Source organism: Aptenodytes patagonicus, chromosome 13 (genome assembly GCF_965638725.1).
Source record: "Aptenodytes patagonicus chromosome 13, bAptPat1.pri.cur, whole genome shotgun sequence".
Lineage (NCBI taxonomy): Eukaryota > Metazoa > Chordata > Aves > Sphenisciformes > Spheniscidae > Aptenodytes > Aptenodytes patagonicus.
The window spans coordinates 8,355,827-8,371,920 of NC_134961.1; the positions used below are offsets into that span (position 1 = coordinate 8,355,827).

A 16,094-nucleotide genomic window follows, 5' to 3' on the forward strand; every position below is an offset into this window, starting at 1 on the left:
CACGGCTCCCAGCACGAGCGGGTGCATCCCGACGGCGTTTGCCAGATTATGAGGAGGGATTTGCTCGACTCCGTGAACCAGCTAACAGCCTGCGGCTGCCTCGCCACGGCTCCTTGCTATTCAGAGCCTCACCTCGCTATCCTGGAGCCTGGTCGAACACTGATTAATCCCGCCGGGTGGAATAAGACACTGCTGATTCATTTGGCTTGGAGACGTCAGATTAGGACGGTCTCCAGAAATCCCCTGTATTGCGGTTTTTTTCTTGCCCTTCCAGCGGAGTCAGGTTTTATTAATCATTGCTGTTGCAGAGGTCAGAGGAAGGAGAGACCTTTCAGACCTTTCTCCCACCGCACTGCCAAACCCCACAGCTTTACACCCTTGGGGACCGCGGGAAGCGGCTGTCCCTGCTGTCCCCATCCCTGTGGGCACAGCCACGAGCCCTCCCTTGGTTAAGGAGCAGCAAAATCCGTCTCCTTAACCAAAGCGTGCTCACCCTGCGAGGGTGCCCTGGGCTTTCCGTGCCCAATGCCGTGTCCCCTCTGCGTCAGCAGGGGCGGGTGACACCATACCTGTGATTGCTGAGCAGGGGGCACCAGGCGAAGGGATGAAACATCTGTGCCCCCCCCCTCCCATACCCCCATGCTCAGTGCTCCCGGGAGCGCTGCGCATCCATCTCTTCCGCTTCACGGGAAGGGGAGGCCATTCCCAAGCCTGCAATCCCCTCTTGGAAAAGCGCCTTTAAATAGCAATGCAGCCTTCGCATCCTTCCCCGGGGTCTGCTCCCAATGCCGGCCGAATGTGCCGTGCCGGCACCGAGAGCATCCTTGGCAGCGCCGGCTTTGCACGGAGGCTGTGGGGATTAAACAGCGATGTTGTCGCTTGGCCGGAGTCACACTTGGGGGATTATTCAGGGCCTGTGAGAAGCGGAGAGTAGCCAGGGAATTTGTTCAGTGCAACTGGAGGGGTTTGTCGCAATCCGATTGCAGGCGAACAGAAATCCCCAGTGCTGGCGGGAGCTCAGCACTGGAGGCTGCGGGGATTAACTGGGTTTTCCCCAAGCTTTGCAACAGGACTGGGGTGGGAGGAGGAGTCGCTTTAAACCCAAAGCACTGGGTTTAAATGCTCCAGGGAGATGCAGGGGCTGAGCTGAGCATCAGCTTTGGGGCACCCAGGCCTTGTCCCAAGGCCAGGGACAAACTTCTTCCATGCGGATGCCCCAATTCTCCTGCAAGGGGTTACTCTGTGCATCCCTCCCATCCCCAAATCAGCTAAACCAGCCCGGCAGAGCTGGAGAAACCCAGAGAGGATACCCACAGCCTTTGCATTTCCCCCCTCCCCACCTTGTTTGTTGGAAGAGATTTGCATCCATCACTAATTAATCCAAGATGAGCTGCTAATTCAGCTCCTTGATTGCAACTTTGCATAATTGCTGCACGCACAGGCAGACGGGCAGGACGGGATAAAAAAGGAGACAATCAGCAGCAGGCGCAGAGGAATCAACGGCCGGGAAGGGCCGGTTCAGCTCGCTCCCACTCACCGGGCTATTTAAAGACCCAGGTTGAGAGAAGGGATTTTTCTCTGGAAGGAGAAAATGGTGGCAGTCAGTCTTGGATGGCTTCTTCCCCCCCGCCCCCCCCATTGCTGGGCTCACAAAGGGCCTCGCCAGCAGCCACAAAGCCTGAGCCCCTGTGGCAATGGGGAAATCGCGAGTTACAGGCAACACAGCCCCTTTGGCTGTTCCCATCGTGCTACCACATGCTGCCCTCCTCCCCGTGCTTCCCTTTTTCCAGTGTCCAAGCGGTTGTCTGTAGGTTTCAGAGTGAACGCTCCATGAAGGTGAGCAGGGCAATCGCATCCCCCAGAGCCAGTGCTCCAGGCTTCTCCCCCACTCACTGGGTACATTAGACCCCCCGTGGCCATGAAGGCTGTTAACACACCCCCCACCCCCCCCACCCCCCCAAAAAACAAGCCCCAGAGGCCAGCAAGCCAGGCCTGCTGGCAAGGCGCTACCTCCTTGGAGAGCAAACCAGCGGTGCAAGGGAGGCCGGGCAGCATCGCCCAGTGCCGTGGCGATGGGCAGAGCCACCAGCTGAGCTGACCTGAGCCCTCTGCAGCACAATTAGTGGGGGGAAAAAAAAAAAAAATCTGCTTTTCCTGCTGGTGATGTGCAAAGCCGTTTCCACAGGGCTCCGAAAGGCAGGCGGGCACCCGAGGGCGATGCAGCCGGTACGACACGGGCAGGCGATGTGCAAGCAAAGTGATGATGAGGTTGGCTCATGGGTTATTTTACCACCCTTCTCTTCCTCCTCCCTTCACATCCCACCCACAGATGTTTCCCCCCACCATTTTAACACCTCCACGCACCCCCCCCAGCACCCCGAAAGCTGAGCGACAGGGCAGCAAACAGCGGCAGACAGGTCAGCCCCGCGCTTTCTATTCACGTTTCGCCCTGCAAAAGAAAAGAGCTACTTTCAGCTCCAGCCTTTTCTCTAGAAAAATGCAGCTCCCAGCCCGGGGGCCCCTTCCCCGGCTCCGCGGCAAGTGCTGAAAGGGGGCTTGGGCGGCCAGGCTGGCCCCACCGCCCCTCTTAATCAGCCACGGCATGCATGAAGCCTAATGCCGTCGCAAAGATTTCAGCGCTATTGACACACATAACGCATTAAACGCCTTATGGGGGATTTGCATAAGCTTGGGGAGGGAGGAAGAGCGCGGAGAGGAGTGTCGACAATGGGAAAGTAAATGCATTAAAGCGCTTAGGGGGGAAAAAAAAATCTGATAAAGGAATAAACCAGTTAAGGGAATATATTACTCATAGCCTGGTTATCCAAATCCCGCCTTATAGGAAATCCTCTTAAAGCAATCACCTGATTGTGTGTTAAATTCCTAATTGAATAATAAAAGAATCATGTATTTTTTCCATAGAGGCACAAAGATGGGAGCCCATGCGGATGTTCGCTCGGAGGGAGCTGGCAGCAGAGGAGATGCGGGTAGAGAGGTCCTGGGGCAGCAGCACCATCCAGAAGGGATGTGATGGGAGATCTGGGGCCAAGGGAGGGTACGGCGTAGGGAGGGATGCCTGGGGAAGGGGAAGGCTGCAGCACCGAGCGCCTTTGAGGGCAGCGGAGGAAAGCTTTGCTGGGAGGGGTTGAGGAGCGATGGTGCCCAGGGGGAGGAGAAGGACCCGGTGGATCTCCAGGGCTCCTCCAGCCCTGGTTGTTGCAACGGTGTGGGGCTTACAAAGGATGAAAAAGCACCAAACGTGACTCCTGCCCCGGAGCTGCAGGGAACGCAGCAACTGCAACCACCCAGAATCTGGGCAAAGGGGACTTCGGGAGGGTTACAGCAGCCCCTGAAGCTGCTGAGGAGCAAAATGGGGTGGCGGGGGGGGGGACGACGACAAGTCCGGGTCTGGGGTAACTCCACTGCTGACACAGTGGAGATGTGTCAGCAGGAGAGGCATGGCCCCCACCGCCCCCTCGCCTCTCCCCCTGCCAGCTCGCCCCCCAGTTTTCCCAGCCAGGGCTGAGGGTGATGCCTACACGGCCTCTCCTGCCTGCTGCTGCCCTTCCCCCTCGCTATAAATAAGATGCAAAAAAAAACCCCCAAACCCAACCAAATAAAAAAAAGCATCACCTGCACTTAAGAGGTGAGGGAGAGCAGCGGGACTGACATGCACCAAACCCCCAGCCTGCGCTGGGGTGGGAGAAAAAGAAACAGAAGAGCTAAAAATAGCCCTGGGAGCTGCTTTCTTCCCGGAGATCATTTTTTTACCCGGCCATTTCATTTCATAAACAGAATTATTTATTTATTTCTCCCCCTCTTTATTCTACTTTTTTTTTTTTTTTTATTCAATGCCACCACTTTACCCATCTCCACGTCTCTGTTAAAAGCAAGTTAAAAAAACCCAACACCCAAAACCAAGGGGGAAAAAAAAAACAACCCAACCAACCCCCTCGATCGCTCCAGCAAAGGCTTGCGTTGCTACAGCTCTTTATAGGTAATTGAATATCCCAGAGTGCATCTGCTAATGCAAACTCCAATATAAATAGGCGGCAGCGGTGAGCTCGGGAGGGCAGAGGCAGCAGCTGAGAAAACAAAGCGAGCAGTGCCCAGCAAACCCCAGCCCTGGCCAAGCTCGGGGCTGCCAGAGGCTTTTTATTAGCTAGAATTGGATGGCCGGGGCCAGGCTGAGGTCCCGCTCCTGGGCGAGCACGGGAGCTGGCAGCAAGCAGGGAGGCAAGGTTTGCAGGGAGACGGTTACTGAGTTTTCCTTGCCGCGGTACCCTTTCTAGAGCTAAGCTTGTGCACGGCAGCAGGGTGCAAAGCCCCCTGATTCCCAGGGGGATTCCCTGTCCCCCTTAGCCCGGCGGGTCCCCCATGGCCGGAGCAGCTCCAGCCATACAGAGGAGCTCGTGGTTTTGCACCGTTTGCATCTCCAGTGGTGCCCGTACCGCCTCAACTCAGCATCTTCCAGCAGCAGCCAGGGAAATCAGGGATGACAGGAGTAGTTAATCTGAGCCTGCAGAGGCCATCTTTCCACGCGTGCGTTGTTTTGTTTTCAAATAGACTTTTAATAACTAATTTCAGATGGTAAAAAGAAATAGCTACATCCTGACATCTTGAAATGCAAATTGCCTTTCATCCTGGGAGACATGAAAGGCTGTTTGCTATCTGAAACGTTAAAAAGGAGCGAGATAACGTCTCCCGGCTCTGCCTCCCTGCTTTCATTTTCAAAATTGTTTTTGGGTGAGGAGAAAAGAGATGCTTTCTGTGATTGCGCTGTGCTTGTTGCCCATACAGAGCAAGTGCGGGGCGCCGAAGGTGTCCCCAGGGGACACCTGAGGCAGAGACCCCTCTACCCCGATGGTGCATAGGGAGGGGTCGCAGCATAGGGTTTGTATTTCCCTATAAGCCAGACCTGCTCCAGACTTTGGACAGCAGCAGAGGTTGTGGGGACCGGTGAAGCCCAGAGCTTTGCCCCCTCTCGCCAGGACTTGATTTTTGGGCCCAATTTCAAAAGCTGCAATACGATTTGCTCAGGAAAACACGGCAGAGTAGTGGTACAGTCAGGCAGAATCCCCCCCCCGGGCTTAAAGACACAGCTAAAACCACCACTGCTCTGCCAGGGCCTGGCCCCACCACGGCCCCGCCATGGCACGGCTGCAGATAAGCTCCTTCTCCAGCCTCCCAGCCGCTTTCCCACGCAGGAGGCTTGCGGCACACTCAGCAGCCAAGAGCCCTCTGCCTCCCCGAGCAGCTTTGGCTCAGTGGTGGGGTGAAGGCAAACACAGACCTTCCCCCCCCCCCCCCCCCCCCCGTCTTGTTCTGCTCTGAGTCACGGAGCGCCAGTGCGGAGAAGGTGCCCCGAGCACGCACTGAAGGTGCTGCAGAGCTCCGCTGCAGAAGCGGGCGGGAGGGAGGGATGCTGCGAGAGGGAACGAGGGAAGGAGCAGGGATGCTCCGGGGGCAGAAGGCTGGGAATGCTCCCAGGGAAGGGAGGAAAGAACACGGATGTTCCAGGGGAAGGAGGCCGGGATGCTGCCGGGGAAGGGAGGAAAGAACACGGATGTTCCAGGGGAAGGAGGCCGGGATGCTGCCGGGGAAGGGAGGGAAGAACATGGATGTTCCAGGGGAAGGAGGCCGGGATGCTCCCAGGGAAGGAAAGAACACGGATGTTCCAGGGGAAGGAGGCCGGGATGCTGCCGGGGAAGGAGCGGGGACGCTCCCCGCACCGCGGCTGCGGGGCCCCGCACCTCCATCTAGCGGCCGCGCGGCGGCAGAGCGGGGACACCCCCCCCCCCCCCGGCCCCCAGCACCGTCGCCTTCACCATCAGAAGGCCCAGGCTGCCGCCGGGCCGTCGCTCCGACTGCCCTCCACAAATAACACATCAGTCCTGATCTGGAGCTGCCGAGGAACCGGCTGCCAGGAGGGGTTTTTGCAAGCACCGCTCGCCTGCCCCAAGGGGGGAGGAGGGGAAGGCAGGGATAAGGGGTGCTCCCCCAGCCCCCTTCAGCAGGGGATGCTAAGCAGGTACATGCCACGCTGGCACCCAAAGGTGACAGTCTGTACCCACCACACGGACAAGGTGGGTCCGTTCCCCTGTGTCACTCAGTGCTCCCCGGCACAGGCCCCAACCTGGACCTGTGCAAACACAAGCCTCCCTTGCCCCCCACAAAATAGCATCCAGAATATCAAAATACTGCTAAAAGCCTCCGGCCTCTTCTATGGACTTACCTGGACCTAGCGATCTCCAAATCCTTTATTATAACCTGTAACTTAATAAAACTCACTGCCAAAAAAACCCCAACCCCAACCAAACATAACAAGGTGCTGGAACAGCAGGCATCGGATTTCCTCAACTCCAGCAGGTTGGGCAGAAAGCCCTCATTAGCTCACATCACCCCGTTAATTAGCTGAAGAAGTCTCTGCCAAGGGCCTGGCCGAGAGCGGTCCAGGGCCAGGGCAGATGCGGTATGCGAGAGGTGCACGCTCAGGGACGGGTGAGCGTTCAGTCTGGAGCAGGTGCTGCAGCGGAACAAGTTGCTCCCAAACAGGGGCAGGATGAGAGCAGGGAGGGTGCTTGCCTCTGCCTGCCGCTCCCCCCCCCCCCCACCCCAGCATCTCCTTTCTTACCCACTTGCTGTAAAAAAATAGTGATGCTGCGTGAAAGGAGGTTTGCCGCAAACCAGCGAGGCTGAGGGCGGTGTGAGCCCGCCGGAGCCATTCTGCCTGGTACCTCCGCTCCTGGCAGCACACCTGGCACAGCCCCAGCCCGTGAAGTTGGGCTGTTTACACCAGAATTGTGCTCTTGCTCCGAGTTATTTCATCTTGGACTCAAGTCCCGCGTAGCAGAGGGTCTCACTGCCTGATCACTTGGCAGACCACCGCGGCACAGCTAAACCCAAAAGCCTACTCACTACCAAGAGAAAGCGTGCCAGGAAGGAACGCAGGCACGAGTCCATGTCTACCCTTAGTAATAGGATAAATAATTGGAGATGAGATTTCTTAGTCCCTTCCCTGGGAATTCAGGCTTAATGGGCCAGACTCAGTAACAGCAGACAGACGCGAGACTGCCAATCTGAAAGCAACCACAGCTGCCTAGTTCAGGGCTGGGTTTGACCAGTTATTTACGATTTTTCCGATGCTTACTGGAGAATATTCTGCTTTGCTCTCCCAAGGCAGAAGCAGAGGAGCAGTCGGACCTCCCAAAACATCAGTGGGTCTGGATGACGACATCCATCAGGGGCGTGGGAGACAGTTGTTGTTGGCATCACCGCTGCGGCTGGAAGTTGCTGCCACTTAACTGAATCCACCAGCAGCTTCTCTCAGATCCTGAGTTTGCTCCAGGCAGAAGACAGGAAACATCCCCAGCAGCCGAACGAAGAGTTTAGAAACACTCATCTGAGCTAACGTAGCCTATTTTGCCTGAAGCAAACGGAGGCACACAAACGGCACCGACAGGACAGCATCGCCCTCCAGAGCTAGATCAGGAGGAGACATCTGCAGCTTCACAGCTGAGGCCTCGCTATGAAGCGGTCACACAGGAGAACAAGGAGAGTCTCATCATCGCGTGCTCCACCACCGCTAGCAAGAGCGGAAAGGCTTTTTCTCCTCTCGTCCACCCTGATCAAAGTGTTTCTTGTGGCTTTGCAAAAGGAAGGATACGTACAGAAGCAGGAGATGCCTCCTCACCCATCCGCGTGGGCTCGCTCCAGATCTTCCTCCTGGGCTTGAAGGCGAGAAGCAACAAGCTTGCAGTGACAGCACAGTGAGCGGGGCGCGTATTTGAGAGCACTGCTTCAGATGCAACCCATAAAAGAAAGAATAAAAAGAAGTTACCTAAACTCACCTGAGGGGCAGGAGAAAAACGCACGAGTGCAAGTCCCAAGAAGAGCAGCTTTAAGGAGGAACGAGAGGGGAAAATTACATTTGCAAGCAAAATGTGCCAGGACAAACTCAGCTTGTCCTTTCCCAGTCCCTGCAAAACCCAAGCTGACGGTGTCTTTCGAGAGCAGCTACAAAGCACAGCTAGGACCGAGGGCTTATTAACTGCTGGCGTTTTGGTTTGGGCCACAGAGTACAGAACACACGTAGCGTCATCCTGATCTTATCCGGCCCCATCTCCAAGCAGCAAACAAAAGGAAGAAGACACGGAATACTTATCACAACACAGATTTAATTTCTTAGGCAGTTATAAAATTACAAAGAGCAATGGGCTAGCAGTGAGAGCCAGACACTCGGTGAGGTGGAATGTTAAGACAGATTTTTCCACTTATTGACAGAGATACTGAACAGATAAGTGAGCACTGCAGGATGCAGGTTTTTCCCCAGGTAAGGAAGCAAATGCAAGAGCAAATAGATCCAGGTAGACAAAGGGTTGAGTCGACGCCCCATAGAAACCCAGAGCTACAGGTTTGGGAACAACTCACCGCTCCTGAGAAACGAGTCGGGGACATGCAAAGGCAGCGCAGGGGGAAGACAGCGTACAGATCGCTGCAGCTGCATGGCCAAAGCCACAGCACTGAGACATCTGTAACGAGCACAACTGTAGCTATTTGCAAGCCAGAGTAAAAACTTCTTGTCTGTTATTTTCAAGGCAGTGCAAGATGAGATTTGCCAATTTGAAGAGTGTTAAATGAAGGCATGGTATGGTTAGAAAAACAGGAATTTGCTGAATTCCTTTGGTTGTGCAACTGGAATCTGAGAGGATTTATTTACAGTCAGAGCCATGCTTTCTTCATTGCAAGCCTTTCATGGTGCAGCACTGATTCCAGAAAAACAAAGGCCTGCTCTGCACATGTGGAGAAGACACTCTGCCTTGCTCTCAGATGTTAAAAGGTGTCGTGGTTTAACCCCAGCCAGCAACTCAGCCCCACCCAGCCGCTCGCTCACTCCCCCCTGGTGGGATGGGGGAGAGAATCGGATGGGTAAAAGTGAGAAAACTCGTGGGTTGAGATAAAGACAGTTTAATAGGTAAAGCAAAAGCCACGCATGCAAGCAAAGCAAAACAAGGGATCCATTCACTCCTTCCCATCGGCAGGCAGGTGTCCAGCCATCCCCAGGAAAGCAGGGCTCCGTCACGCCTAACGGTGACTTGGGAAGACAAACGCCATCACTCCAAACATACCCCCCCTTCCTTCTTCTTCCCCCAGCTTTATATGCTGAGCATGACGTCACATGGTGTGGAATATCCCTTGGGTCAGTTGGGGTCAGCTGTCCCGGCCGTGTCCCCTCCCAGCTTCTTGTGCACCCCCAGCACTCGCTGGTGGGGTGGGGTGAGGAGCAGAAAAGGCCTCGACTCTGTGTCAGCACTGCTCAGCAGTAACTGAAACACCCCTGTGTTATCAACACTGTTTCCAGCACAAATCCAAACCATAGCCCCATACGAGCTTCTATAAAGAAAATTAACTCTATCCCAGCCAAAACCAGCACAACCGGTTAAACCTCTGCAGTGATTAATCCCCACCAATGCTCTGGACAAAGACTCCCGTCGCTCCGCAAACAGCAGCAGAGCATCCGCACACACAAGCGCTACACTGAACAGCTCAGCGACCTACAAGGAAAGAAATTCTACCGTCTTACTGCATGTTGCTCTGGTGCTAATGCCGCTATTAGAGCCAAGAAAGCACAGTATGGAATGTAACAAAGAGTGCTCTGCTGATCAACTTCTCAGGGCTCTGCGCTAACCTACTCACCAAGCCGGTGGCTCTTCAGTTCATTCCTCCCTTTTTACTATTACGCGTAGGTCAGACGCACGTTTCCTCTGCGGAGACACCTGTCGCTGTATTAAGAGCCTTCTCAGATATTCATTCGCATTCAGGCAGACTTGAAAAGCCACCACCTCTACCCCACCCTCTGGGGAAAACAGGCTCAAGAAACTTGCTCGCGTAGGACCTGAAGCAGCAAGGTACATGCACGTATCTGATCGCAGAGGGAGTACTCGCACAAATGTTTTGCTGAACAGGGCCTCAGAAAAAACAGCTTTTACTAATCTCTTTATGCTTTTTACGTCCTCCTCCTCTGCCAGGCCCAGCCTTTTAACTGCTAGATTTGTATCTATCACTTGTATTTTGGAAACAGTGACATAAGAAGAATCCAGAGCAGATAAAAGCTTTCTGCCTCAGAACTAGGAATACAAAGTAGGGTAAACAGACAGATGTCGAGACAGCAGCGGAGTATGTACACTCATTACCTATTTGCACATCAAGAGAAACAGCTCCGTCCCTACGGTACTCACTGGGAACAGATCCCACTGCAATCTTAAGACCTGAGTTTAGGATTCCAAGTTTCAAAGTATTCCCCCTTCCCCAGCTTTGGTTGTTTCAGTTGCCTATCTCTGCCCCCAACCCCCTACAGAGTTAAAAAGCTATGAAGAAGTGCAGCCTGTACCTAGAGACAGATGCACTGTCACAGAACAAACACTGTCCTTCCAAGGAAGGTCAGTCTAAAACGAGAGGGGCTGTATAGGTGTTCCTGTATCGTATGACTAGAAGCCCATGGCCACAGCACAGGGCTAGAGCCTCCTTGGTTTACCCTGGGGAATCCAGGGCTGTTAGACCATCAGAATAGAAGTGTTTAGACACCACCTGATCCACAGAGCGTAACAGTGCAATCATATGCTCCATACTCAGGTGAGGATGCAGCTGCAAACAGCATTTCTGGTATGTTTAAGAAAAAAACAAACCACCAAACATCTTTGTGTCATTGGGATGAAACCCCAACCCAAAAGGCTTTTAACTTTGGTAGCATACCACAACAGGGCGGTTACTGAGGGCCTAAGGCCATCAGAGGGAAATGATATTAGTCATATTTTATCTGAGAAAAAGTTTATATCCCCATGCAATTGAACTTAAGACAAACTATTGTCACCACTCTTAAATACACTGTCAGTGGGGACCAGAAACCACCTGCTCCACGCTGGTCACTAACCCCACAATATTAATACTTTTGCTCTCTAAAAAGATTTTCCCAGTTACAACAACAACAACGAGACAGATACTTTAACTGGCTTCCAGCTTCTGCTTAAGAGTGAACCAAGCAGGGCACAGCGATTCAACAGTCAGTCTGCGGCTCAGGAGTAGGAGCATACTACAGCATATGGAAGACACAAATACAGTGAATATAGGATCTCTAACTCACCTGTGGAAGGTAAGGTACAAAAGTTAAAGGGGTAAAATTAGTACAATAAATGTCAATTTTTAGCAGTAAGAGTTAGTAATTACCTTAAGGGGTATATCTTACTATGTAACATGGCCTTTGTTACACTCAAGAGTTGTAAAACTTGTGTGCTTAGCAGCCCTGTGTTGCTTATGCATGTTTACTGCTAACTCTACTTGGGGAGTCTACACCAAGCCTCCAAGTACATTATCAGGAATGTTACCAGCTTTAGTCTGGAGCAAGCAGACATCTGACAGCTCCTGGGCGGTTCAGTTTGCCAGCAAAGCTCACTGAGCTTATATTTACTTCAAGACTTGTATTTTACTCTGCAGTTACGAGCTCCACAGCAAAGCTGATAGCACTCGCAGTAAAAAAAGTAATTCCAGACCATAGAATTTAGTTGTCAGCCAGAGCTTAAAGTCAAGAGACTAAGTGAGATTTCAGCATGGCTCAGCGGTTTGATTTGAATGTGCCGGGTTCTGGAGAGGACACCACTCCAGCCAACTACTCAGGACAGTCAAAGGTTTTCAGTGAATAAACAAGCCTGATCCCTTCTCTTCCACGTGTGCACGTGGAAGAACATCTTCCACATACACGGACTAACAGCAGCCTCACTGATACAGGCAGCTCTCTTGGCAGGGGCTACCACCATCTTCTGCACTTTTAGAGGAAGGGGAAGCCCACCTGCCCACACAGGGCTTTGGGGAAAAAGACCACTGCCTGCTATTGCTTGAGAGAAGACTTGTTAACAGCACCAAATCCTAAGAGCACATCACTGTCTAGCTGTGGTAGGGAGTTCACACGTAGCTGGAGTACTCAGCTTCTGTCCTTCTCTCAGGATCTGCAATTTCCTTGTCTGTTTTTATTTTTATTCCTTTGCAAGCAGTCAGTAAAGGAAGCAACCCACATTGCTACACAAAAGGCAAAGCAGGCTCATTTTGGCAAAGGAAAGTAATACTCACCAAGTACTTTGCTAATCACTTGCTCACTAACTGTTATCCAAGACTTAAGAGAAGGCACGTTACAACCCTAAAAATAGCCTGCAGCGCTGCTCAGCCTTGGAAAGCCCTAGCCAGGGTCAGGGCAGTTAAGGATTTATTCCAAAACTGCCAAAGAGACAACCAGTCCTTGGAGTGTATCACAAGAGGTACTCTGATGAAAGGGGAAATAAAAAAAATTAAAAAAAAGCAAAGCACTGTTATGCAGCAGAAGAGAACCCAGAAGAAAATTAATCTTTCAAAATCATTTATATTTACATCAGTATCTAGGAAAAAAAGTCATGAACCTTCACTATTAGAGCAGTACACTCAGCCCCAGACAGAAGAGAAGCAAGAATTGAGAGCTATGCCTTCTAGCTGAAAGTCTTAAGGCTGTTTAAAGAGTGGGGCTGCCATACTCTACAGGGACTTCCATCCAGCCTGACAGAATCCTTGCTTTGGATAATTTAAAAAAGTATAAAAAAAGGTTATTGCTACTCTGCCAAGGAAATAAGACAATCTACAGGAGAGAAAGAAAGTGCATTCCAAGTCTTCCCTAAAAAAAACCCCACAAGCTCATCAGCCACTAGGGGCTATAGACACCCAAGTACTAAAAGGTGTACAAACAAGAGACTCTAGCAATTCCTCCTTCCTTCTAGCTTTCTTCCTGCAGCAATTCCTTTTCTTCCCTATAAAGGCACTTTCTATATGCTATATCCTTATGCAGGGAAACACTTCCAGTTTTCCATCCCAACAAACAGAACAGTCCCACAAATACACAACATTCAGAAGGAATTTTAATTAACAAAATGGTCCAGGAAAGGGGAGGGAGAACCCAAAAAAACCAGGCCATTGCATTTGAAAGGTTGCATGTCAGTCACTAGGTATGCCTGCAAGCCCATGCACAGGAAACCATTTGGACCTTTGTCAGTGCAGAACTAGTTTCAGCTTCCAGAACCACTTCTCTACTCCTTCCTTATATAAGCTAAATATTATATACATATATAAAAAAAATACAAACTTGGGTTTGTTATAAAGTGGCTTCTCTCTCTCTCCCCCTCCTATGCTTGCTTGGCACATGAACGCATGCAAAGCTAGTAGGCTCTGAGGGCTGCACAAACAGCAGGTTTTGGCAACAAAAAAAACCCCACAGCTAAAATAGATAAGCAAGATTAAAAGCCACTGAATTGAAAACCATATATTTTTCCAATTGTATAGAATTAGAACTACAGCTACGACTTAAAACTGTAAGAGTCTGTCATCCTCTCTCCCAACTCATGTCAAAGTTCATAGCAGCATAACACGAGATTCCTCAAGAAACATCAAGCCAGTGTTCTCTGCTTCAGGAGTGAGTTCACAGGTCAAAGTTTAGTCTGTCCGAAGGATCATGGGAGGATGCTCACTGTCTTCATCCAATCTAAGTGAGTTGGTTTCATCTTCCAGGCAAACTCCACCCACGGCACCCAGGTCATCCGTATAGGCTGGAGAGAAAGGAACAAGTAATTGGGGGGTCAGCAGCACAAACTAAGGCTTGGATCCAAAGCGGATGATTAGAGCTGAAGTACCAGACATTACTTGCAACAGTTTCACTGCCACCTTATTTTTGCTTTTATCATGACCGTGTTTCTCCAAGCCAAGAGCAGTTTATGATCAAAATTAAACTACTCTGCATGTGCTCAATGCGTACTTGTGCTTTGGGCAGGCTGATGTTTTTCTTAATCTCCACCTGTGCATTACAGCTGCAACTGCAGACTATCCTTCCTCTGCAGTTGAAGCACTGACCTGAGTGCCATACAAAGATGGTAGAAGCTCCACTCGGAGAGCTGCAGCATTAACCAAATTCTCATCCTCTCAATTTAACAGAGCAGCAAATCAGGCTAAAAGCTCACTGTTCCCATAAAGGAATGATAGGAGCACTTATCAACCTTGTTAAAAAAAGAGGGGGGGGGGGGGGCTATAATTCAGATGCTTTGCATGAGGTCTGGGTGCAGAACTCCTGTATGAAATAATTGTGTTAGGGCATCTCAAGAACTATTTGGCAAGTGCTGCAACTACCACTACAGTAATCAACCACAATTTGAGACAAAGTTCTACTCAAAGTAGCAAAGATGAGCGATCCGTCTATAGGAGGCTACTGTACACCACAAGTGCTCTTTTCCTACTGCTCACCAATGCTCCACATCACACCCGCAGTTATGAAAAGCTCAGCGTTGAAGCAGACGTGCTCACGCAGCCATCTAGAATGAAGCAATACGCAGAGGTGCTCTCTGCCCCATTTCCAGCCTTCTCCTTACCATGCCTTGTGGGTGAGGAAGGCACATATGTACCTTTAGTCACAGCAGCACTGTATGTCTGCGCTACCAACGGCCGGTCATGGGATGCAGACTCCAGAATTTCGTTGGCTGGCTCCATACTGCCATCGAGCCTACCAAGCAGAGAGAGGTTAGCTGGAGAGGTGATCTACCTGGGCATAATACAGCTTTAGTTGACAGCTACAGAAGAGAATCTCATTAGATGTGCAAGAATAATACATATACACATGCAACAGGAGGAACTTGGTCCCTCCATTCCAGAGTACTGTCAAGAAGGCATCTGAGAACACTTCATATTTAACACTGAAGACACATCAGCGATGTGCTTGCCTGACATGGCATCAGAATCTAAATCCTAGCAGCTGATGCTACGAAAAAAAGACTCAAAACAAGAGCACATGATTAAGAGACATAACCATTCCAATCAGCAATGTTACAGATTGTCTCTTGAGCTCTGTCCACAACAGAAGCAGTTGCTTCATACATATACTAGAAAACCAGAAAACCCTCTAGTGAAGGTATTAGAGCATTTCAGAGATTAAGAACTTGATAAAAACTTCCCTCTGAGATTTCACTCCATCTACAAGTGAAACCAGAGGTCATACCTTAAAACGTTCAGATAAAGGTATGATTTTTGACCAGTATTATAGATTGACCAAAGTTGCAAACCTGAATTATCATCGTGAGTTATTGGCTTTAATTCTATGATTGATCACATAAGTAATCCAACTATATTACCCTAGCTTTTCCTGCCAAACCTTATTAAAAAACGCCTTGTCATATTTTCCTTAAGTGTTCTACAATACTGCTACAGAACATTAGTTGGCTGATCTATATGCAAGGAAGTTTAATAAGGACACCGGCAGAGAGAATACAGAAAATTTCGTAGGCCAGATTCCCCTCTGTGAAGTCAGAGTAACATCTCTTTCATCTCTGTAACTGCTTCATTTATTGATGAAGAGGATGGTGTCAGACGTTTCAAGTTCTTGTTTAAGTAACTCAACTCAAACTGCCAAGTAAGAGGAAACAGAATCATACAGCTAACAGCGATTGATCCTTCACTGCAATCAGACAGTGTTAAGTTTCTGCTGGTAAAGCGGTGCTTAGTGTAGAAGATACTAGGAAGGAAGGCGCAGGGGGATTCTGAAGTTACTCATTCGTGTCAGAGGTATGGAAAAAGATTAGTTTAAAGAAATGAGCTGTTCTAAGTTAAACCTTTGCAGAACAGAACTAAGTTTAAGAATAAACTGGATTTTGTGAAAAAATAAGATATAACAGTCCTCAGCTAATGTGGACTTACTTGTGCTGCTTCATTAGTGTGCACTCTCCTCCTTCTTGAGGGTCTAGGTTGTACATGTAGAGATATCCATCAGCAGCTCCCACCAATAAACGAGGGATCTTCTGGATTCTAGAAAGGTTTAGGGGAGAGCAACAGATTAATAAGAACTTCAGTTTCGTATCAGCACACTCTCCTCCCCTCCCATGATTTTAAGCCATTATTTTCCACACTCTTGATTCTAGACAGGAAACATTGTTAACAGTTAGACGGAGCACCTAGGAAAGAACTGTGCGTAAAAAAAAAGACACAACCACATTTTGGGGCTAATGGGATGCCATAGGAATCAAGCAACTTATATATAACGCAGT

General features: G+C 50.3%; 1 protein-coding gene across 2 annotated transcripts in view; it reads right to left on the bottom strand.

Moving 5' to 3' along the window:
- Positions 1-8,157: 8,157 nt before the first annotated feature.
- The window catches only part of WIPI2 (WD repeat domain, phosphoinositide interacting 2), a 28,201-nt gene continuing 20,264 nt past the window's right edge, over positions 8,158-16,094 (bottom strand). The window contains exons 10-12 of one of the 2 annotated variants that reach the window (XM_076350541.1): positions 15,748-15,855; positions 14,463-14,560; positions 8,158-13,616 (exon numbers count right to left, since the gene is read on the bottom strand). In XM_076350541.1, the coding sequence (XP_076206656.1) occupies positions 13,504-13,616; positions 14,463-14,560; positions 15,748-15,855 (319 nt within the window). In that variant the 3' untranslated portion in view covers positions 8,158-13,503. Of the gene's footprint in view, positions 13,617-14,429; positions 14,561-15,747; positions 15,856-16,094 lie in introns of both variants that reach the window. The other variant, XM_076350540.1, reaches the window with a different exon arrangement.